The sequence below is a fragment of the Zingiber officinale genome, chromosome 4A (assembly GCF_018446385.1).
Source record: "Zingiber officinale cultivar Zhangliang chromosome 4A, Zo_v1.1, whole genome shotgun sequence".
NCBI lineage: Eukaryota > Viridiplantae > Streptophyta > Magnoliopsida > Zingiberales > Zingiberaceae > Zingiber > Zingiber officinale.
This window is the reverse complement of record NC_055992.1, coordinates 131,268,483-131,294,076: the sequence shown is the minus strand read 5'-3', so window position 1 is coordinate 131,294,076 and position 25,594 is coordinate 131,268,483. Positions and strand designations below refer to the sequence as shown.

Sequence of the window (25,594 nt, the reverse complement as noted above, 5' to 3'; positions counted from 1 at the left end):
TAAAAAAAATTGCAAAGCAAGAAAAGAAAGGGGCGTTCAAAGGTCGATCCTCCAGTATAAGAGATTACTTATTTATTAAACAATGATCTTAACAAGATAATTTGTTACTAGATCATTAGATAATTTTTCCCTGATCAAATGAATGCCTTCGAATGCATTTCTTGTTCATAATCGTGATAAAATAAAGATAATTGCATGGAACACCATTTCCTCTTGCACAAATGCACTTTGGTATGGCATCCTTTAAGGTGTTTGAAAGAGTTTATTTTTTATCCCAAATAATATTTTATAATTTAAAGACAATGCATGACGAGGATAATAGGTTAAACACTCTTAATGATATAAATCAGAAGCTTAAAGAGTTAAAGTGAAAGTTGAAACAATTAAAGACATTGCAAGGAACATGAGCAAACAGTTGGCGGTCCAAATCCAACAAAGTTCTCGTTAACAAAAAAGTAACAGAAAGTAACTGATGAAGCAAATTGATAGAGTGCCAAAACAATGAGTAATATGAGCTTCCATAAACTATTATGCCTACGATGATGCCTCACTAACTCACTTGCTCAAGCTTTCCTGGGCTTGCTGGTGGCAAGTTGGGTCTCCGGCTGCAGCAACAAAATATGCAATCAGACATCAACACAAAACATCTTTGGGTTCTATGCGACCAGAAATATATAAAAATATTTGTCAAAGGATATTTACTTGGAAAAAAATAACAGTAAGTGACTGGAAGCAAATAAAAGTAGTTTCAGAATTTCACTTGCTTTATTCTTCAATGGCATGAAGAGAAACAGATTTAAGAAGAAAGCCACAAGTAGAAGGAGACGCAACGATCGAGGGTAGAAAATAGTGAGGGAAAAAAACCACTATCAGTTAATACAAATGACATCTAGCAAAAGCAGCTATCGACAAGACAGGAAAAGGTAATTTGGATTGTTACTTAACTTCCAAAGACATGAAAAAGATATTCCACATAAGAAGACTGAAAGGAAGAAAATTACCTCTTTCTTGACAGACTCTTCCTTCTCAGACAGTATCAGTTCAATATGGCAAGGAGAGGACATATAGGCTGCAATACAGAGTATTGCAGTAGATTAGAAACTGAAAAGAAACATATTAGCTGAACAAAGGAACTTACGATTGATTCTTCCATGAGCTCGGTAAGTCCTGCGCCTCTGTTTTTGGGCTTGGTTCACTTGGATGTGTGAGATGTAGAGTATGTCAACATCCAAGCCCTTCACCTACATAAATGAAAGAAAGGTTAGCAATTTAAGCAGAGCACTGGAGATGGAAGGTGATGGCTTATATTCATACTTCAGCATTGCTTTCAGCATTTTTAAGCAGATCCAAAATGAATCTAGCTGATTTCATAGGCCATCGACCCTGCCCATTCGGATGCCTGTTCTTTGCCTGAGCAGTTCGACCAACACCGCCACAAAACCTTCGGAAGGGAATAGCCTGCTTGTGGGCAATTACGTCCTCAAGGTACCTTTTGGCCTTGGATAAAGGTAGCTTTCTAATTGCATGAGCAGTCTCCCGCGTGTTCTGTTGACATAATCAAATTTGAGACACTTGTCAACCACATGCAATGAATTATGCAAACTCTGTAACAAAATATGAATCCTACTGACTATTGAGTGTACCATTGCATTACCCAAAAAAAGGAAGAAAAAGAAAGACAATTTCATAACCAAACAATATATTATAAAGAAGCAAAAATACAAGTACAACTAATGCTATTGCCTTGCTATGAGGTTTTTATTACACTGTTCACATAATAAAACTACTCTACAGCAAGGAAAATTTTAGAATATGCAATTTTCTTCCAAAATTAGTTACAGCAATAAAAACTAAATTGATATAGTGATGAAATAATATCCCTTATATACATGTATGTATTCATTAACTAATAATCATTAATGATATCAAAATAACCAATTAAAGAGTCCTGGTTAGAATACCAATTCAAATTGTGTACAATTATGTTTTATATGATTCAATTCAATTCAATTAGATAACCAAGAACATGACAAGCCTTCACCATGAAGTAATATCACCACCCTTAATTACAAATTCATCATCCAATATCATATATGCTGGTAGATTTTAAGTTTCTTAAGGAAAGCACATGCTGTCTAGAGTCTAAACCTTTCCTTATGACATGGGACTTGATTAATCATCACTCTTCTCACTTCTATCGACCTAGAATAATGAATATCCAAATAGCAGGTCTAGTTTGAAGCAAACTGCCAGAAAAATCACACCTTTTTAGTGTCGCGGTCTTAATTAATCACTCACTCGTCAAATTCTTAGAACAGGGAACACTGATGCATTTTCTTAAGAGTTTTTATCAAGTAAAATTTGCCCAATAATTTTTTTAAAACTTAGAATAGACCAGTGAATGCCTATAACATACCTTGAAGTGAACCCTCAGGTCGCGACCCATGGCTTTGGCAGCTGCAAACACCCAACAAATATAAGTTTAAATAAAATTAATAACTAGTGACACAAGCATCAGGACATTCCACCTCGAACAACATAAAAATAAGATCTCAATCACAAGTCGAATCCCACTCATGTCATAGTAAAAAGAAAATTTTAGGATCTAGATTACTCCTTGAGCAAACCAGATGACCCCATAACAAACGGAAAGCATGGAAAATCAACCATAGTCAAAATTTGAAGCGAATAAACCATCAAAAAGAAAAACTTACACTTGGTAGGGTTGGAAGGATCTCTCGAGTACTTCACCTGATTGAACGATCGGCGAAAAGAAATCAAATTAGTATTAGATTACCAGCAAAACTAACGTCCCGAAGTAAGGGGAACGATGGATCTCACCATGATTGCAGAGAGTTCTCAGCGACCTCCAACTCTGAGCGCCTGCGGCGGAAGTAGAGAGGACGGTTTTCGGACCCTGACTGCGGTTCCCTGGGACGAAAACTTGGGCTTATAAAGAAACCCTAATGGGCCTAAATCGCGTTTGATCTCTGAAAATTCTCCATTTCTTACTTTAAATTTATATTTTCTAAACAAAATTAATAAATAAATAAACATTTCTCAGTAAATGTAACTTTAAAATATATCATAAAAACAGTCAAAATAAAAATAATAAACAATCAACAACCGAAACTGCATTTTTTTAAAAAAAAAAAAAAAAAAAAATTAAACACTTTTAAGAAACAAACAAAAAAATATTTCTGTGAATACATATGATAATATTTTTCTTTTCTCATTAATGGAAGATTTAAATCGAGCCATTAGCTATTAATCGGCATGAACCATATATCTTTTTGAAAATTTACATAATTCTTTAAAAATATTGAACTTTCTAATAAATGAAATATCTTATTTCTCATTTTCTATAAAGCAAACTTTCCCCTTCATTTCCTTCCTCCTCCCCTTGCCCACTTTCCTTCCAGACAAGTAAATTAGATTTAATATTCATTAAAAATGAACGATACAGTTCACAAGATAACCCAAATGTTGCAGTAGAAAGTACAAACAGTAATCAAATTGTAACAAAAGTCATGAATCTCTCATGCACTAGAAGATTATTTGTATCTGTTTTCCATCGTAGTTGGATAAGTTTGGCAAGATACTCGGGTGTTGCGAGAAACAGAACAAACTTAGTTGTCGCAATCAGGAAGCCTTCATATCGTCGAGACCTACGCTGGCCTACATGTGAGTAAAGCAACAAGTATGTCAATTGATGTAAACATAGTGGTAGAGCATGATAACCAAGTTAGAGGGTGTTTACAAGGAACTTGTGATTCTCTGCCAGAAGAGGGGCAAATGTCTCGCAAAATTGTTCAATATCAGCATTTAGGTCACCTGATCCACCAATGACATCCATGAACTTCTTCCGATCAGGAGCAAGTTTCATAGCAACCTGTAAAGGACCTTTGCGCATAAGTTGGATAATCGATATCAAAGTTCAAGTTTTCAGCTAACTCTTTTGAATCGAAAGAACATGGCAAGTGAAAAAGGCATATAAGACACCAAATGATAGAGCAGACATGAAGCAGGAGCAACACACTTTGTGCTCCATGGATCAGTTGCATTGTGCCAAACTTCTATAAGTAAAAAACCGATAACCATCAACACTATACCGTGAAGCTAGAACTAGCAAGCCAGCCGTGCCATTTCTTTAAGGTCTTGGTGTAGGAATCAGTGCAAACTTGAGTCATTTTCCAATCAGAATGAACTAGTAAGTTCCGGAATAACTCCACCAGGAAGTCCATTGCTCTGAGACAAACACAGCTTAACTCATAAAACTGTTAAATGGACAGCAACTCATAATCATCATGAAGACAGGTTCATCTCATGCTAACAATTATATCAAAAACACAGATTTTTGGTTTAATGAAGTATACATCTCCTCTATGCTTCAACATCATGAATCAACGTTTACATTCTAGAATCCAAATGTAGGAATTTACCATTCAAAACCTTAGAGATTACCAAGGTGCATAAAAGAACAGACCTTGTTAACCACAGAAGACCATTGGTGCAACTTGAAGAGCCCTTAGCTGTATTAGCATCTACTTCTACTTGCACTATACTGTATAGATGTTCAAACTTCGATGGATCAGAGTTGTATTTATTTTCCAGTCTCTGTGAAAGAGTTAAATGGGTCAATATTGTTAGTTATGCAAGAGAGAAAAGACCTAAAATTTGCTATCACATATTGATTAAGTTTGATTTAAAATTCTTACAAACTGACAAGTCATTGTTAAATAAGTAGCGTCAAACAAAAGCAGAAAAATTATTGACCATAGAGAAGCCTCAATAGCCAAAGAACTTCCAAAGATGGAAAGATCGGTGTTAGGTCTTATATTATGAACACATTATCTTCATCAAAAAAAAGGAGAATCGAATAGCAGGACGATACAAGATAAAGTTGAAATTCACTAGCTTTTCCATAGTTACCAAATTAAAAAAATAGAAGGTATTTGTATTCATTGGAACTCATGCCCACGACAAGTTTTGAATGCCAAAGACATGTGAAATCCTATTTTTTTGGAGCAAGTAGGAGTAGAGTGTAAATATTATCATTGTGGGGAAGAAATAATTTTGGTTTATCAGGAACAATATTGATTTCAAAGGAATCCATTAAAGAATAAAGTTATAGAGAAGAAGGTATTATAACAAGGTTTTGAAAATGTTAACCACTTGTAATTTTTAAGTAACTCGGGAAGCAATACCTCCAACATCCTTATGAATAAGAGTATCTAATTAATACAAAAATCTCACCGTTATGTTGCCTCCAATATCAGACTTAACAATAGCCAGCGCAGCTCCAAAATTGTCTGGTAACAACAGTGTAAACTTTAGATACATAATTGTAGACATGGAAACTGGCGGAAGGGACATTATGCTCTAATAGGAACAAGATAGGCTACTTTAACATTTGTAAGTTTCAGTTCGTGAATATTTTTTCAACAAGATTATCACATGACATAATTAAAAGAAAGTATAAAAAAAGAATGATGGCTACAAGTGATGCATTTTTCCCAATACATTTACCAAATGATGTTTCTACTATAAATAATAATGTGAGGACTTCCAGAAGTACATATGACAAAATACCGGTGAGGAGAAACAAATCCAACAAAGTGAATAATGAACTCATGCACAGTTGATGAAACACAACATTGTATCAAATAGTATTTGATATACACAGCAAACTACAAATATCTAGTTGAACTCTTGCAAGAATCATGTTACACAGACTAATTCATTCAAAAACATCACATCAGTAAATTCAGAGTATGAGTCAGCTTAGCTGTATATTGACAAGAAAATAATCTCTTTAAAAAAAACAAAGCCATGATTGAGATCAAAGTTCACTTGTGGGAGAAAGAAGAGCAAAGCAGACCACATACCTAGAACAGGGAGAACAAGCTTGCACACGTCAAGGAAGGGCTTTGTAAGCATAATCCCATTGTCTAATTTGACATGCTTCATTCCTTCCAATGATGGAGTGAACACAGTAGTAGCCATCTAAATTGGCACCATACCCAGAAACGTTAAACAAAATAAATGAAGATTGTAGCAAATTATACGATATGGTCCAAAAGACAAATACACAAAAACCCCAGGTTAAAACTACGAAAGTAGGAAAATCACTGATATCCAAGCACTGCCAAATGAAAGTTCAAGATAACACACAGTAGTCGATCTCACTTAATCGAATCAAGAACACACAACCAGAACAAGAAGTTAAGATCTGAACCAAGTAAGATCCCACTCTAGATCTGGGGCTCAATTGTTATTAAACAAATCACGCGTCAAAGAAAAAGGAAAAAAAATCTCAGAGAGAGTATTCTATGACATCCAACAAAGATCCGTTGGAAAGGAAAAAAAACTACTTTGTGCACACCGGCTCCAGACCTAGCCTGCAGATCTATCAGAAAGCACTGAAAAATCCAAATTTCTCAGCAAAAATGACAACAAAAACATGAAATTGAAGAGTTTTAAGAGGTGATTCGATCAGGTACCAAACTTTTTGATGACAAAATTGAAGCGATCGAATCGTCTAATCCTCCGCTCCGCCGGTGAGACTACCAGATGCAATAGAACTGACACGGAGATACGAATTTATCGAAGCAGAATAGCTCTTGATCTCAATGAAGGAGAATCGTTAAAACAGCAGATGAAACCGATGCGATCGATTCGAGGAGGAGGCAAACTGGCAAAGCAAAGAATCAAAGTATTTGAGATCGTGAACGGCATAAATTCTGTACAGAAGTCGTGATTTGCCATAATATTTGGATGCGAGGTTAATTCCATCCTGGCCCTTACAGTTTTTTGAATTCGATCATGAATTTCTTTAAAGGAAACTTCTCTTTAACAATTCCCTACCCTAAGTTTCAAAAGTCTCAAAGTACTCCACAATCAGGTTTAAAAACTCATTTTACAGCCATCCAGTAGCCCCCCTTGAATGACTTAAAACAACAATAATGCAACAAACATGAACTTCCTTTACTCCTTGTTCTATTATTATTGATTGATTTCACCTCATATCATCGATACATTGGTGGCGCAATAGCAGGCAGCAGCGTTGTATTGTTTCAACCGAAGACTAAAACCGTGCCCAACTTCCTCATATCTAAACAAACTCCATAAATAAAATGACTGGTTGTGGCAACAAATTATTATGCAATCACTGATACACTTTGCTCTTTTCGTGGATGTTTTGACATTTGATGTGTTCCATACAAATTGAATGCTCCAAGAGACAAATTTGAACAGCAATCCATAGTTAATTCTTCTACAAACAAACGGTATATGAATGCATCAAACAACAATGTTGACAGTAGGGAATAAATAGCACAAGCTTTACTGTGACTATAAAACAATCAAGAATGATTTCTAAAAGAACCAAAATATCTCAATCCATATGCATTATATGCCTGGTAGAAGTAGATCCCACTTTCTTCCTGTTCTTTATTTTGGAGCAGAGAACTCATCATGCTGCTGCCTGTTTCTTCTCACTGTTTCTGCTTCGAAATGGTGAGAGGAGGGAAAAGGACCGTGAAACTGTGACATAGAAATAAAGCTCTATCATGTATCGAGTTAATAATGCATTGAACAGGTAGGCAAATCAAGCAAGTAGGTTACTTATGAGACACAAAGCAGAAACACTCAGCAACATTCAGCTTCTTGGAACTGAATTTTAGATAGCATAGATATAGATGCATTGTGCACAGTTCATTCAACTGTGGTTATGGCAATTTCATTGCAGTTCAAACTCATACATAGCTTCCAAAAGTTCTAGTATTCCAGCAGAATAAATGCCATAAAAGTTGTAGGAAAGAATGACCTTGTATTCCATGCAAAAAGAACTTTTCCTTCTTGATTTGTTGAATTAGTTTAGTTCAGTTGTTTAAGCAGTTGAGCCAAAAAATATTAAACACAAAACTGTATGCAAACTACGATCACCAGTAGCTATGATCTTACCATCACTGAAGGAAGCTGCAGCAAGAGTTTGATCATCCAAAGATGATGCGTCTGAGTCAAGATTACCATCAGCTGAAGTTGAGCTGTGCCTCTTCCGACCAAATTTCAGAAGCTTTCTAATACCTTTTGTTTCCTTGCTCCGAGGCTTCTCATGTGTTTCATGAGTTTGATGCCCTGAATCTGGAATCTCAAAAGTGGAGGCATGTGTTACAACTGTTTCAAACTCAGTTGCAGATAGGCCACCATTATAATCCGAAACAGTAGTAATAGGATCCTCAAAGGAGCTTAACATGGCAAAAGGATCTTGATGAGGCTTTTCTATTAAAGTTGAGCCTGAGAACTTTGGAGGATCATTCCCTGGCTGAGGAATGACAACCTGATCAGCATGAGCACGTGTATGATGAACAATTATGGAAAATTGAAAGATGGAAGTTTCATTTATGACAGATGTAAATGCTCTAAGCAAAAGCAGCAGGGAGACAACTAGAATTGCTTAGTCAACTAGTACAGTATTCAGAGCATAAAGCTCCACAAGGTGGTTAAGAGATTTATTCATTTCATAACAGTTTTTCCACCAGCAACAGAATAACGGAAAGCTCTGGCAACCAAAACCATTAACCTTAATGGACTAAATATGTGAATTTAAAATCACAAACCAAGGATAGCAATTTGCTAATTACCTAAAAAAAAGCCAAATTAGAAATAGGATTTTGTAAAGAAAAAATCTACTACTGTGATTTTAAAAAAAAATGAAAATTTTCTTTAAAAAGGTATACCTCAGGATGATTCTGCAGTTCATCCAGCTTGCTTAGACTAGAATCCTCAATCTGACTCATAACAATAGATGAAGGAGGTGCATGAATAGATGCATTAGCTGTAATTGAACCATCTCCATGTGATCTTTCTTTCGTTTCTATTATCTCATCGGGTCGCTGGATAGGAGGTGCAGGAACCTCATTGTCTTCGAGCACCACCACTGTCTTCTCAATGACATGATACTCATCATTATTGCTAGGTGATTTTTCATTGGTTAATTTCCTCTCAATTCGCTTAGAAACCTGAGAAGTTTTGCTTTCAATCTCTTTCTTCACGGGAACTTTGTTAGCTGTTTTATCTTGAAATTTTTCAGATGAAGTTTTTGTTTTGATTCTAAGTTCAGGAAGAGTTGTTGATTTACTTTGATCTAGTTGCATAATTTCAGCAATTTTTTTCTGGGGCTCATTGGGCACATTTCTCTTAGGAGCTTGATCCACACTTGAAGACTTAACAGTAGAAGCATGGTAAGTTGAACTGTTTTTAGGATCTGAGAGTCTTTTTATCCGGAAAGATTCTGACTTTGATTCTGAAATGAGTCCATTTCCCTTTTTAACCTCAGACAACGCAGATGCTGATCGAGTTAAGCCATTGTCATTTCCATTTAATCTGCTAGATTTGGTAGCTTTTGGGGGATCACTGGAACCATTTGAAGAGGTTCGGGCAGGTAATTTCCTCAAGGCTGAAGAAACAGGCTCTGCATCACTAAACTTCGAGCCTTTGTAAGGACTTGGTGAAGGCTTTGTGGCTGAATGGGGTTTTGCTTGCTTTGGTGTCAATGGTGACTGGGTGGCAGTGGAACCGCTTCTTGCAGCTATCCTCTTTTCCCTCTCTCTTTTCAATGCTTCCAGACGCTTTCTGTCTTCCTCTTCCTAAATTTAGGAAAATTGATAGAGTCAGGAAATAGTACAAGCAAAGGAACCTGACATATGCACTAGTAGAGGAAATGGTTAAACTTAATCATCTGCAAGACCAACAATAGCAACATAAGAACAGCCAAAAAAGACCTGCCTAGGTTTTTATCTGAAGAGCTGATTTACAGTTTTTACTACCTTATAATGTTAATCATGCATGTTTAGAATTGAAAAGTACATTCACAAACCACACAAGACTTAAATAAAAGAGTTGATTGCAGACTAATATGAATAATGTTCTTTGTTCACTAAAACTAAGGTTTTCATCAAAAAGATGCTTTCAGGGGAAAAAACAATAGCATATGAGTGTGAGGAAGCTATGAAAAATAACATGAAGATTGTTTATCCAGCATATTTATTAGAATGTGATTACCTTTCTAAACATTATTTCCCTTTTAGATCTTTGTTTATAATCAGCAACTAGAGTAATATGCATACAAGTTCCAGAAAGAAATTGTGAATGAATCATGATAATTACCCTTTCTTTCTTCATTTTCTGAAGATCGCCTTTATAAGTTCGCAGCTTTTCCGCTCGTTTTTGAGCCTCTGTCAACAAATTAAGCCTTGAGGATGCACCCTTCTTTAACAGTGCATCCCTCTTTTTCTCTGAGCTGTCAGTTGAGACTTTCAAGTTTTTCTCCTTGTCGGATTTCTTTGGTTCTTCTTTTGTGCTTGTAGAGAGATCCTCTTCGTTAGTAGCTACGAGTTTGATGGTACTCTCAACGGGAAGCTCAAAATCATAATCCATAGCTGGATCATATCCTATAGATAAACTTTCCATTCTACGATCAGGGACCATAGACAACTCATCTGGTTCAAAGAAAAGTTGGCTTCTGGCATTATCATTTGAGACTTGTGGCTTCTCGAGGGTTGTGGGGATCTCAGAATCCATGTCAATAACAGCTATGGTGTCTGATCCAACTTCCTGTAAATTTGATCTATAAGGAATCAAAAAGGACTCATCTGTCATAGTATATGAAGAGTTCTTCGGTGCATTATCAATATGCTCAGAGGCAGGATCAATGAGTGGATCAGAAGACCTCATCACATTTAACTGCTTATCTTCCCCGTAAATCATGAATTCTTCACTGCTCCTCCGCCGATATGCACCTCCTGAGCGTTCTATCTGCTTGAACTGGTTATCTATTGCATCTCTTCCATAACTTGAAACCAATAATTGATCATCAGAAGCTATCTGCCTCATTCGGCTTGCCTTCCCATTAATAAAATCCATTCCTACCATTTTGTGGCCATCAAATTCACCATAATCTCGTTCAGGAGGAACCATGGGATCACCTTCAGGTTTGCTTTGTTTTTTCTTTGATGGAGGATCTTTCTCTCCTGCGAACATGTCTTCGTCAGCTCTTCTTGATTTTTCTTCAGCATTTAGTAAGAAATTTTGAAATGCTTGCCAATTTCCTGAATCTGCCTCCTCCCTGTATGAACCTTTATCATTGACATATGCATCAGAATATTCAATAGGTTTTGTTCTATGATCTTCTCTCTTGGAAATTCGCTTGGAGTGTTTGTGCTTGCTTTCTCGCACATCGGGGTGTGCATCACTTTCCTCTTCTGTTTCAGATTCAGAAGCAGACTTTGGGTCACTTTCAGACCCCCTACCTCCATGCTTCTGGGATGCTATATAATTCAAGTTGCGAATAACAACGACACCAGACTTCTTTCCGGAACGACCACTCTTTTTATGAGATCTATGTAAACCATGAGAACTTTCATTCTCAAGATCTGATGGATTTCCATCTGCATCATCCTGTGATTGTGTGCTCCTATCCCAAGTCTCAGATTCAATATCTTTACTATCCATTGACACCCTTTTCGGTCCCTTTCTACGAGAGCTGTTATATCGAGGATCCTCCATCGGAGGATAAGGAGGATGAAAATAAGGAGCACTACCTGGATAGTTCTGGTAATAGGGAATTCCCTGCATGGGATATGGTTGAAACATAGGACCTGGTGGAGCATGCATAGGCCATTGTGGATAAGTGGGAGGCTGAAATTGACCTTGAAAATACTCCGGGTGCAGTGGTACTTTCGACTCCGAAGGGATCTTCTTATCTGGAAAAATAATAATAATAATAATAATAATTAATTTAAGATACAATGACTTGCAATGTGTAGAATTAGAATCAAGGTAGGGAAAGAAAAAGGAAGAAACAGGCAATGTTTCTGCAAACAAAGCTTCTATTTCATCGAAGCAATTTTTTCCCTCATGACTAATCAGCTTAGTCATTTGGTCAGTAACTAACAAATTGTACATAGCTAAAATTGTATGAAGGATTAGAATTCGAGTGATCTCTCTTTCACACTCACGCTGATATAAAGTGAATTTAGCTTTCATGTTTAGAGTATATATACCAGAGTCTCCATTGCTATCGGCAACAATATCGCCAGCATACACACTTTGTGCATCCCCGTGATCTTTCTGAGCCATAGCATCCGCAGTAAATATAATGCCTGAGGCATTCAGAGCAGAAAATTCAGATCGCATTGACATTGCTTCTACAGCCTCAACCTCAAGCCATTGTCCAGTCTCATGCTTTTTCTTCCATAAATCCATGAAGGACGAGCAGGCTTCCCTGTTTTATAATGTGGAATACATGAAAGCTTTCACAATTAGTATCCTAGTTCATTTCTTTTAAATTAATTATTTATCCTGACGAGTGCAAGATCGAGAATACAAGAACTAATAAATGTATTAACAAAAGGAAACTTGATCCAAAACATACTTCAAACGTGAGGCACCGAAATTTTCAGAAAAAGATATCAAATCTAGGAAAGTGTCCATGTCAAAACCAGCGGCTGCAGCACGTGCAAAGGCCATGCCCTGTTCTTTGCGCAATACCATTTTGCGGGTCTCAAGAACTTTCAAAAGATGAGCCCTGCACAAAGCAAAAAAAAAAGGAATACAAAATGCATAATACAATATTTATTTTGCACTAGAAGCTGTCGAGGACAATATCAGCAGAAATAGAAGCACGAGACTGATTTTTCAACATCCATTCCAATCACAAGACAGATTTTATCATTAACAGCAAAGTAGAAGAAATAGATCTTGCATTATTTTTCTCTCATTCACTGATTAAGTATTTATTTAACATCTTTTGTAGAAAACCTTGCATCTTAGACAATGCTACTAAGGTTACTTTTGCATGCTTAGAACTTATTGCAAATAATATAATATCAAAGGCATGATGGCTCATACTTCGAATTCTCCTGATGCTTGGCAGATCCATTAGAATCAGGTGGATCTGGTTGTGAACCAGGCTGTTACAGAACAAAAGATACCACGCTCAGAACAATGTTCAACAAAAAAATACTTGTATAAAAATGTGAACATGCATTGTATACATCCATCTATATGTGCCTAAGAAGGAAAGTTTAACAAGTTGTTCTATGTATCATTATCAAAATAAGAACTGATACAAATATTGGTCAATGGTTCCTGGATATGTAGCTCGCCTTAAGCATTTGATTGTTTAATAATAGTTTATTTTTCTTTCAAACTCCATACTGTTGTAATAATAGGTATAAAATCAAATTTTGTTGAAAAGATAGTTTCTTTTGTACAACTTTTTTGACACAACGTTTACACATTTGTGAACATTCAGAATAACATTGATCTTCAAATATCTTTAATTTTTTAATATATTTTATTTAAATAGACAAGATAAGCCTTGAATCATACATTCAGATTATTCAACTAAATTCTGAGATTTGCAATGTGATACTATTGTTATATAGTTTTTGATTCATCATACCCTTTTTCAACAACAGATACAGCAGCATAGCAATGTCATATCAAATCGTTCAATTTTTCAACAAAATTCATTCTACTTTATAGGTTTATGTAGGCGTATGCAATGTTATGTAAGCATATATGAAGATATGATGTATAAAATTGTTACCTTATATGGAATAATTGCCTTTCCTGCATCACTATCAACTGAAGACTTGGTAGCTACACACAAGCAAGTGATGGTACCAAGGTCAGCATAACCAGAAGTACAAGAATTGAATAAAATTTGAATCTACTTGATAATATGAGTCCATTCAATACACATATAAAATACAAGGCCACTCACTTAGCTAAATCTTTCAGAAAGTTAAATGAAAATAGGCCACTAGCATACAGGATGTAAGATCCTGTGGTTCCATAACAAGACCCCCAGCATTTGCTAGAAATATATGATTAAGTTAGATATACTGAAAGTCATCATCGCGAGATGCTATTCTGGTGGAACTCCACTTCTTATGAAATACTTTGAGCATGTTCAAATAGTTTTAATAGTGCTGCTTATGCACCACAGGTGACCAAAAGTACTCTAATGTAAGGATACTTAGTAACCGAGCTACTAGTCTGCTTGACATAAATTACAGCTAATTTAGCCCTTTGGTCTGTGACTGCTAACACACCCTAAGCAATCTGAGTATAAATGTTTTGACTCAAAACTAAATGAAGTAATTAGATCAATCTATTTTACCTTCGAAAGTTTCTGCTGGTTTGCTTTGATGATCTTCCACCTGCCAAATCAGTAGAAAAAGTCATCATAAGCTTTACAACTGACATATGAATGACTATACGTGGGACGCGTACAGTGCTTGAGCCACCATTTTCATTTCCCTGAATAGCAATCGCATTCTCAATCTGTAAGATCTCCTTTTCTATTGTAGTTACGCGCTCTAGGACCTCAGGTGTGCTCACGAAACGAACAAATCTGTTCAGGATCAATAATTAACCACATGCCAAATGTCTGTCAGATGATAAAGTGCAATCACGTTGTAGAGAGGGTAGACATTTCTGTCCCAGAGAATAAACTACGCACAGCAGTTGATTGTAGGGTTAAGCAGCAGAGATCTTTTGCTTACCTCTCTACAGTTCCTTTGGTGAACCATGTAGCATCACTCTCTGTGTCTGGTTCAAGTATTATGGAGTAACCTCCTTTAGCAATCTGATCCTGAGCAGTCTTCAAATGAGGAAGAAAAGGAGCCATCAAGCCAGATGCAAGTTTCTCTGTCTTACCATTTGCTACGATGACCAAATCACACCTGTTGAAAAAATTTACAAACCAATATTTCACACTAACATCCAGTAATCTACAAGAATTTCTCTCATAAAGACCCAATCAACCCCGATAGAAATGAGTTGGACAACAGCAATATATTTTGCAAGTCATTATCTACAAAGATGATAGAAGAGAGATGGATCCATAACATTCTAACTGATACAATATATGTTTTGCAAAGCGAGAAGGCAGGAAATTCTTCCGAATTAAATAACATTATTGGCCATTTGCAGTAGTAACCAAGAGTATTTGGACTAGATTCATGCATCTAAAACCTCAGTTAAAAGCATTAAGACTCCTTTCATTTTGGGGAAGCGATGTAATGGTGAAATCCATCTTCTAGCATCGCACTCCAAATCATTGTGAAATTTTCAGTAATGGATTTTTTTCTGATATAGAAAATTTTCAAGCAGTTCCTATCCACTTAACCCTAGAACATGAAACAATGATCTAGAGAAGTACCTGGTTCGAGTAGGCGTGAGCTGGAAGACCGCCGAATCTAGCTGAGCGTCCGACCTCATTGCCCTAGAAAACAAATGTTTTGGGAAAAAAAGTTTCGATCTATGGACAAAGGCCAGATCTTTGATCCCTCTCCTCTCTTCCCCCTCTCCCGCCTACACTATATGTCTGTATCCCCTCTATTTCTCCATGAATCTCACTTCAAAAAATCGAGAGAAAATGATTAAAGTTAACAGCGACAGTTGCTCGGACATGAACAAATTTTGAAGCGACAATAGGCGAAAAAAAAAGTGACTAAAAATGCTGCCTTTAATGCTGGAGCACTCTTCAAACGAAGGCAGCAAGTGGATCTTAAAAGGACACAACAATTGCAGGTAGTAGAAAGCAATAATTCCTGAGACAGTGAGAGGAGAAAGGCCAGGAGGAGGAGAGGAGGTTTCTGAACAACAAGAACAAATAAGCGAATCAATTAAAACGCAGAAGATTAAACTGGAGGAAGAATAAAAATCGTTTCTTTGGATGAAGGAGATAAGCAGTGCTCACAGTTGAGAGAGAGAGAGAGAGGCATGGGATTCAGACAGGACAACTTGAGAACTTGTGGAAGGGAATAACAAAGCAGATTATTCAAGCCAAAATAATGGTGGAAAATGTGAGAGGGGGAAGAAAGTATGATTGCTTCCTTCACAATAAAGAGAATCGATAAAATGAAGTGGAAGTGGAAGTGGAATAGTGCCATTGAAGAAGAAGGAAGAAGGAGGCCATTTTGGGTAATTCAATTGATAAGAATAAGAAATTGACATTCTCAACTGGAGTGGTTGCGGTTAGATTTCTCCTTTCACCTTCTCTATCCTCTCGAAGAAAAACTCTCAAGTTTGGAATATTCCTGGATTACAGGAATTTGAAAGCTCTGATTTTTGATCAAATAATTATGCATATTCCAGAAACAAAAACACATTTACATTCATCAGTTTCCATGAAATTGAAATTTTTGAAGAATTTTTATGATGTTTATGGGGGAAAAGGTTATGCTTCAGTCGAGGCAATGCATTATGCATGTTGTACAGATGCAAAAGAGCAGGAAGAAGACAAGATCCTCATCACATTTCAATTATGATTTTTGTTGCGAAAAGGAAGCAAACTTGTAGTTGCAAAAGCCTTAATGATTGCATGCACCAAACTAAAGGCATTGTTAGAGAGAATTTAATCTTTTGTTAGCAAGACTGTTAGAAAGAATTTAATCTTGTTATTCTTGTTTTAAACGAAATTTTTTATTAAAAATTGCTAAATAATGTACCTTGGAATCAAGAGATTATATTAGCCTTTTTATTTTCTAATCTTTTGTGCCTAAATAAATTAATAATATGTTCTTTAAAGTACTGCTCCATGTGGCTTTTATTATAAATTTATAATTAAGCTCCCAGGACTAACTCTATTGATAAGTATACGAGACAATGACTATAACAATTGAGGGGTCAAAATTTTATAAGATATTTTATAATTTCTGTGAATTCCGCTCCTGCATTTACTAATTTGAATTCCTACTTAACTCTTTTTCAATAGTATAAGACAATCATAAAAGGGTTGTTACTGTGGCAATACCGCATTTTTTTATTATAAATTTATAATCCATTAAAATTGTATTTGGAAAAAAAAGGTTAAGCTAATATCACCCTATTAAATAATGTTTAATGGTGTTTAAAAAGAGTTTAGAAATTCTAATGATTTTATAACGGAATTAACCAAAGAGCACATGTAGATTTAGAAAATTCTCAAAGAATGCATATAGATTTGAGAATGACCAACTAACACACTGACTTTAAGTATTTTCCCGTTCTTCCCCTCCGGCCAATATTAGTTTTTCACACAACTAATTTTTAATGCATCTAAGTCATATTTTTAAAAAATCTAACTCTCATCCTCTCTTCGCTATATGACATTGAGTTTTGCGCTTACCATACCTCTTCCTGCTATTATAAATGCAAGATCATCACAAACAATAATTGAAATAGGTAATGGAGGACATCATTGGACTCCTTGCAGTTTTATAAACCCGTACGACCTGAAATGAGTCCAATCAAATATGTTTAGGTCTATAAGTAGGTTCAATCAAAACTCACTGATAGATCTAAACAAATCTAATTGGACTCATTTGCAGGTCTTCTGAATTTTTAGGGTTATAAATAATCTAACGATGTCCTCCATTGTTTATTTTGACTTTTCCATAGATGTTATAATGTCATGCTAATTTTCAATTATAATGCAGTCTCGGTCTTCAAAAAATCAAGCTCACGTTGGGCCTAATCTGAATCATACTAGACCTAGCGGATCTAAATCAGCACTACCACGAGCCTGTATGATTCAAATCAGGCCCAACGTGGACTTGATTTTCTGGAAACCATGATTACATTCTAATTGAAAGTTAGTATAACATTGTAACACTTCAAGAAAGACCGAAATAAGCAATGGATGATATCGTTAGACTCCTTGCAACCTTAGAAACTTAATGATGAACCTAAACAAGTCTAATTAGATTCATTTCAGATCTTATGGGTTTATGATGTTGCAGGGAGTACAACGATATTCTTCATTGCTTATTTCGGTCTCTCTGAAGGTGTTATAATATTATACTAACTTTCAGCTATAACGTGATCCTGGCCTCCAGAAAATCAAGTCCACGTTGGGCCTGATTTGAATCAAACTAGCCTCGGAGGATCTAAATCACCATTACCACAGGTCTGGTTTGATTTAGACCAAGTCCAACATGGGCATGATTTTCCGAAAAACAAGATCACATTCTAGCTAAAAGTTAGTATAACATTGTAGCATCTCCAGAGATGTCGAAATAAGTAATGGAGAATACCATTAGATTTTTTGCAGTCTCAGAAATTCACATAACTTATAATAAGTCTAATGAAACATGTCTAAATCTATTAGTGGATTTTGATTAAAACTCGTCTAAATAGATATGATTAAATTTATTTTAGATTCTGTGAATTTTTAATATTGTAAAGTGTAACGCCCCGGCCCGGGCTCCACAGACCACCGGAGGTCCTTTCAGCGTGCTTTGTCCTCACTCGCACGCACCCTGGAAAACTTCCCAGAAGGTCACCCATCCTCAGATTTCTCCAAGCCAAGCACGCTTAACTTTGGAGTTCTTAAGTTTGGCATTCCGAAAACGAAGGTGCACCTTGGTGATATGGATAGTACCATCTAACCTTTTTAAGTCATATTTAACCAGAATCACAGAACCGGGGTATTACAATCACCCCCACTTAAAGACACAACGTCCTCGTTGTGTAACCACAAATCACACCACAAACAAATCCCAGAATCTCCCTCGCTAGGTGGTGCCCTGGGTGCTCCTACCACAGGCGCACTCACGGTCGCAAGGTCGCTCTGATACCATCTCTAACGCCCCGGCCCGGGCGGGCCCCACCCGGACCGAACCAGGAACAACACCAGAATTACCTATTGGTTTGATGGCTAGCTCCACAGACCACCGGAGGTCCTTTCAGGATGCTTTATCCTCACTCGCACGCACCCTGGAAAACTTCCCAGGAGGTCACCCATCCTCAGATTTCTCCAAGCCAAGCACGCTTAACTTTGGAGTTCTTAAGTTTGGGCTTCCGAAAAGGAAGGTGCACCTTGGTGATATGAATAGTACCATCTAACCTTTTTAAGTCATATTTAACCAGAATCTCAGAACCGGGGTATTACATAAAGAGTCCAATGATTTTCTCGCTTATTTCAAGCCACATTTATGATGATTTTGAGTTTATAACAGTAGAAAGAGGTATGGTAAGCAAGGTGCCAGAGAGTGTGTGAAAGACTTGATAAGGTCTCGTGCATTCAAACAATAAAAATTAATTTTGAATTATTTTTTTTTAAATGTAGCTTAGATGTATTAAAAATAAGGCTAATATTGGTGGGAGGGGTATAACTTAAATCAGTGCATGTTGGGTCATTCTCAAAATATGATACATTATTTAGAAATTTCCTGAATCTGTGCCCACTTTTGGTCAATTCCAGATTTTACAATTTTAAAAAGAATTTTTGGGGAAATTATATATAATCTATTTAATAGTATATTATATGATAGTATATGTTTAATTACCGACTTGAACTTCTTTGATCCTAATGATGAGATTGAAGCGTATGGAAATTCTCATTAATTTCTTCTAAAGTAATGTCGGCGTTGGTTGCAACATATCTTTCATTGTGTTTTTTTTATATATATCACATGATGGCGGTGACTTCCAAAATTATAACTACAGTGAGTTGTTCACAATACTAAAAAAAAAAAAAAAAAAAAAAGTTGATTATGCTCCTTTTAAACGTCTCTTAGATATATAATATTGTTTCTAAATTATATAAACAGAGGATAAATTATAAGATCAGTTTAAGTGAGTTATTCATCTACATTATGAAAGAAGAGTGAAGGATGGAGCAAAACATTAGGGTAAAAATAAATAAATAAATATCTTTTTCAAATCGTCAAAGGGATACTCATTTTTATTTTTTATCAAAAGAGCGCCTCACCTCACATAAAATAACACAAGTATCTTTTAATATTGTTCTCATTATTATCTCACTTATATCTCCCACCTAATCATAAATGATATGTTATAGTAGCTACGATTTTATAGCTGCTACAACTATAATAGTTGTATCTTATAGTTCTAGCAGCTACAATTTTATGATTGTTACAGCATGAAAAATAGTCTTAATAAAGATGACTAAAATTTTTCAAAGCCTCCGAAAAGGCTTTAAATGATATATATATATATATATATATATATATATATATATATATATATATATATATATACACACACGAGCTTCAATTTGATATAGTGTGCGCCTCATGGTTTAACCCAAATTAAAAATGATCTCTTAAAACTGACTTAACATTCACGTTGTAACAGCTACATTTTCATAGCTACTACAACTGTTTAACAACTACAAAACTGTAATTGCTACAATCGTGTGACAGCTCAGTTGTAGCGGTTACAAAATCGTAACTATTACAATTGTATAGTAACTATGAGTTCATAACTTGTACAACGTGCCCCGTTTAGAATTTAGGCGGGAAATATAGATGAAAGATAATAATAAAAATAATATGATGAAGGGTAGTTAGTAATTGTATATGAGATAGAGCACCCTTTTGATAGAAAATCAAAATGGAATGTTATTTTAATGATTTCAAAAATAAAGAGCGTTGTTTTAATTTTTGTCCAATTTCATATGGGACAAAAGGTTTATTTACATTGAGGGGGGATGACCATATACATATACAATTTTTATACTCCCATACCTCTTGTACTACAAAAAAAAATTGAGGGGTAGGGGGCTTTGTTAGCATTATTGTGATTGATTTTTAAATAACTCAGGCGGATATATCGGATAAATGAGAGCACAACTGATATGCATTCAAAAATCAATCTTCAAAGTATTTGTCGTGTTTGAAATTCGAATTCCTTATTAGTCTTCTGAATATTTTACATTTTATTAGTTGAAATATAAAACATAGCTATCAGATTCAAAGTGGCCGTTGATCTATTAATTAGGTCATGTCATTAAAACGATAGGTTATAGTCGATTCGATGACTAAGCAAAAGTTGGGCCCTCTCTCTTCAAGTTGGATGTTGCCGTGCCACCAGAGAATTTATTTCTAAGGCTGGCACAAGGTCTTTTTCTCATTAGACGACTCATATTGCTTTTATGACGCCCTATAGAAGAAATGGAAAGGACTTCTAGATGATGGTGTAGGAGAAAGGCGACTCTCGGTTGAGAATGGAGGATGGAGCGAGAGTTTATAGACCTTCATGGTCAAGGGTGATCCATAGTCATGACAGAGGTTAAAGAGGCGTACGATCGATGATGCACATTAGAGAGGACTAGACATGATCATGGTTTGGAACTGACGATTCGATAACTCGGAATCGTCGGTTCGATAGTTTCAAGTAAGTCGACTCTTAACCTTAACCGTCCAAGACAATTACGGCTCACGGTTCGAAACCGTCAGTTCACGGTTCATCACAGTTAAAGAGTATTATGTTAAAAAAATTAAAAATTACAAATTAAAATTTATTGTAAAAAAAATATTTACACTTATTTAAATTGCCTACATATCCTTTTAGGGTGTGTTTGGTTCGGGGTTATTCTTGATAACCTTGGTTATCCATCCAAGATTATCAACAAAAACCTTGTTTGGTTTAGGTATTCGATGATTCCCAAGTAATGTTCCATGTCCGACACGTCAGCAAAAGGGTCATGCAGCCCGGAATCGGAAAACCTCAGAAAACTAAGGTTTTTGTTGATTCCGGGGTTAACGAATTTTTTTTTTACCAAAAATACCCTCCGATAAAAAAAATATTAAAAAAAAGAGAAAAAATGTAAAAAAATATTAAAAAATGTAAAAAAATAAAAAAATATTTTAAAAAATTTATTTTTTTAAAAAAATAAATAATTTAAAAAATTTTAAAAATGTTAAAAAATTTTTAAAAAAAAATTCTAAAAATTTAAAAATTTAAAATTTTAAAAATTTTAAAAAATATATAAAAATTTAAAAAAAAAATAAAATTAAAAATAAAATAAATAAATAAAAATTAAAATTTAAAAAATGTAAAAAAATAAAAAAAAATATAAATATAAATAATATAAAAATATAAAAACATTAAAAAATAAAAAAACACATAAAAAGTAAAAAAATATATAGGAAAAAGAAAAGTAAAAAAACATTAAAAAATAAATAAATAAATAAATAATAATAATAATAATAATAATAATAATAATAATAATATTATGTATAGTTGGCGGTTTGTAACTGAGGGTAATACGGTAAAATATTAAACTAGGGTATTCATTAAAACCTTTAAACAAACAAGTTTGTGTTGCATTACCTAAGTTGAACCAAACAACATTTGGTTATGTTTTATTCCCTATAACCTTGGTTATGTGATTACCTGGTAATCACATAACCAAGGTTATACATGATGACTTGAACCAAACGCACCCTTAGGGTATAGGGGAATCAAAGCTCATATAGTTCTTTACATTTTTATTCTTTACATTGTCACTCACTTCCATTTCCCGTTCCTATCGTATTCGTTCCTTCAGTATCAAAATCTTCAATTTTGTCATCTAAAAGTTGCATTCATTGAATCTTTTCTCCGTTATGGTCCAATTGTCCAGTAATACTTGAGCTTCCAATGAGTCGGGAGATAAAATTGATCGTCGTTCATCTAATATGTTACCGTCGACACTGAACGTCTGCTCCACAACAATAGTTGGCACTGGACAAGTTAAAATTTCTTTGGCGATCATGGAGAGGACGGGAAAGCTTGAGTCTTCTGTGACCACCACTTTAAGATATCGAAATTTTCGCTATCTGTTTCATTAAAATCAAAAGAAAGTCATAAAATAATTCTTAAGTTCCTGTGTAAAACTTGAGGATCATCTTGACATTGTGTCTGTTCTTTTAATAAAAGTTGTGTTTTTGTAAGTTTAAATTACTACTAGTTGTTTGTTGTATTTCAGAAACATTAATTTGTGTTCCATATTTTATATAATATTGATTATAAATATCATATAAATAAATTCTAACATTATATATAATATTAACTGGATCAGGAAAAGAATAATCTTTAATTGGAATTAAAGTGTCATAATATAAGGTTAACATTTATGGTAAAACTTCTAATTTAAATCTAGGATCTAAAGCAAATGCAATTAAATAAATTTCAGGAATAAAATAAAAATATTTTCCCCATTTAATTTTCATAGCAAGATGCAAGGAGATAAAGATTCATTATTAATATGTTCATTTAAAACTAATACTATATTCGAAAAAAAATTAAAACTAATTGAGCAGTGGGATAATAAACACCAAAAACACTACAAAAATAATAATTAATAACGATTGAATATTCCGTCGGTATCTGACATTACCGACAAAATTTACGACATCGGGAGTCATTTGGTCGGCGATTCAATTTACCGATGGAAATACAATTCAGTCAGTAAGGTCCGACGGAATTCCATTTTCTGTCGGTAAATTTAACGACTGAAAACTTTTCCCGTCGGTAAAACAGTAAACAACAGGTAATGGAAATTTTAGACTGAATAAATTCTAGTCAGAAATTTCCCGACGGAAACTTCATATCGTCGGTAAATTACCGACGGAATTAAAAATTCTGTCGAGAATTCCCGACAGAATTGTTAATTCCGTCGGTAATATATCGCAAAAATTACTGTGCTGCCGATATTTTACCGATGAAAACTATAATTCCATCGGTAAAAAATTGGAAAAAAAATTAAAAACCTGCTCTTGTTTTACTTATTTCCCATATACAATTTTAATATAAATACAAGTCATCACAAGCGATGGCATCACAAACACAATTTATACATATATCACAATCCATACAATATAAATCACAAAATACAACAACAAGATCATAATATAAATCAATCCACAATCTCCAAAATGCAACATACAATATAATTCATAAACGTACATAAGTGAACGACAAATGTAAAATCTCCAAAATACAATAATATCCAAGTGTCAAGTGCTCATAATCATAAGTATCTAAAAGTATATAAGTAAACGACAAATACAAAATATCAAAAATACTTACCATGATACATTAAGGCTGCGTTTGGTAGGGTGTAATCTGCCTTGTAATGTAATCCACATTACATTACAAGGTTGATTATTTTGTTTGGTTTCATTTTTAACTTGTAATGTAATGTAATCTGGATTACAAAATGTAATGAAGTTTTGTAATCTGGATTACAAAACAAACACATTGTAATCCGATTACATTACGAGGTCACCTTTTAACAAAAATTTGAATGTCAAATATACCCCTAGTTTGTCGCCGCCCATCTTCGGCCGCCGCCATTGCCACCGCCCCCTATAACTGTAAGGAGTCCAACGCCAGCAACCGACGACCGGCCGGAGGCCAGCGACCGACAACCGGCCGGCGGCCGGCGACGCCTGGCGATGGCCGACGACCGGCGGCGGCCAGCAACCGACGGCAGCGACCACCGCAAGTCCGACAGAGATGTAACGTCCGCCGGTAGAAGTCGTAGAATATTTTTGTCATTTTATAATAATATGAATTACATTCCTTATAAAAATAATTGACACCAAACAAAAGAATGTAATCACCTTTGTAATCAAATATTACATACATTTTATTACAAACGTAGTAATGTAATCAAGATTACATTACATTACATTATAAATTTGATTACATTACAAGCTCAATTACATTACGCCCAACCAAACGTAGCCTAAGTATACATATATCTAAATATAATCCTGTAAAAGTCAAATACAAGAGATTATGATTAGAATAAATTAATGCAAATGTAATATAACTCAAACATTGTAATATATAACTAATTTTACATGTAAAAAAAATACCTGGATTATATTTTGGATAACCAATAATAGTGGTGATGGTAAATGTATCAATATGAACTCCTGAAAAATATAAAATATTTTAAGATAAACATCTAATAATATCCCAATAGAATAAATATATTTGACTTAATTAATTTATAAGAAATTCTAAAAAAAAACAAGTTATAGTTGAACATACCTCAAAAAAATCTAATCATCAACGGGGTTTGATGGGTCGAGGTCTGATGGGTCTCGGGTCTCCTCTGACTGGGGCTGCTGTGATGGGTCCCGTCTAGCAATGATTACTTGCATCTGGGCCAATGTCTGCTCCTGAGCAGCCCACCTCTGATCCATTGTAGCCATTTGAGTCTTCAATTCTTGATTTTCCTTTCTTAATGACTCCACCTCAGAAGAAGAAGAAGAAGAAGAAGAAGAAGAAGAACTCGCACGACCCCTAGGCGTCCTCAAGCGATCAAATACCACCTTGGCCTGGGAGCCAAGGTCGTAGAGGGAGGAGTTCTTTGTCCTTCCACCCACAACCTCATAATAAATTTCGTTTATTTACTGGGTGGATAGATCCTGTGACTCCCCTCCCTCTACCGGTGGCTGAGATGTCTGAGCAACCCTACTTGTCATTTCCTCCAGTGTACAAAAAATATACAATTTATATCTTATACACAATTATTAAAGCTAATTAATCATTATTAAAGATTATATATAAATTGTAAGTTAATAATTAAAACCCCAATGTTCTTGGATCGAAGATCAACATATGTGTCATCCTTTCTCTGATGAGTCTTGAGAAAGATCTACAAGCAAATGGGTTGTCTTTCTAAAGAACGCTCCTGCATGTACAAATAAGTTTGGCTAAAATTATATAAGTTTATTAATAAATAAAAATTTGATTTATATAACTTTAAATTAAAATCATCAGATCCATAGCG

At 35.0% G+C, this 25,594-nt stretch overlaps 2 protein-coding genes across 6 annotated transcripts; both read right to left on the bottom strand.

Moving 5' to 3' along the window:
* Positions 1 to 337: 337 nt before the first annotated feature.
* Positions 338 to 2,990, bottom strand: LOC121971247 (60S ribosomal protein L17). Its single transcript, XM_042522415.1, has 7 exons — positions 2,842 to 2,990; positions 2,715 to 2,751; positions 2,417 to 2,457; positions 1,315 to 1,545; positions 1,139 to 1,241; positions 1,002 to 1,069; positions 338 to 605 (listed from the first exon to the last, which is right to left on the bottom strand). The coding sequence occupies exons 1-7, from the start codon at positions 2,842 to 2,844 to the stop codon at positions 564 to 566; spliced, it is 525 nt and encodes a 174-aa protein (XP_042378349.1). The 5' UTR covers positions 2,845 to 2,990; the 3' UTR covers positions 338 to 563.
* Positions 2,991 to 3,416: 426 nt separating this feature from the next.
* Positions 3,417 to 15,956, bottom strand: LOC121971246 (glycolipid transfer protein 1-like). Of its 5 annotated transcripts, XM_042522411.1 has the most exons (18): positions 15,776 to 15,956; positions 15,236 to 15,671; positions 14,577 to 14,756; positions 14,305 to 14,425; positions 14,192 to 14,231; positions 13,616 to 13,668; positions 12,913 to 12,974; positions 12,437 to 12,589; positions 12,066 to 12,286; positions 10,171 to 11,765; positions 8,742 to 9,650; positions 7,966 to 8,341; positions 6,504 to 7,545; positions 5,889 to 6,006; positions 5,257 to 5,312; positions 4,113 to 4,617; positions 3,761 to 3,892; positions 3,417 to 3,678 (listed from the first exon to the last, which is right to left on the bottom strand). In XM_042522411.1, the coding sequence occupies exons 2-13, from the start codon at positions 15,292 to 15,294 to the stop codon at positions 7,475 to 7,477; spliced, it is 3,840 nt and encodes a 1,279-aa protein (XP_042378345.1). In that variant the 5' UTR covers positions 15,295 to 15,671; positions 15,776 to 15,956; the 3' UTR covers positions 3,417 to 3,678; positions 3,761 to 3,892; positions 4,113 to 4,617; positions 5,257 to 5,312; positions 5,889 to 6,006; positions 6,504 to 7,474. The 5 variants fall into 5 exon arrangements, with proteins under 5 accessions (XP_042378345.1, XP_042378344.1, XP_042378346.1 ...); XM_042522410.1 differs by having other exon boundaries at positions 15,236 to 15,956; XM_042522412.1 differs by having other exon boundaries at positions 7,966 to 8,326; positions 15,236 to 15,956.
* Between the last annotated feature and the right edge of the window lie 9,638 nt (positions 15,957 to 25,594).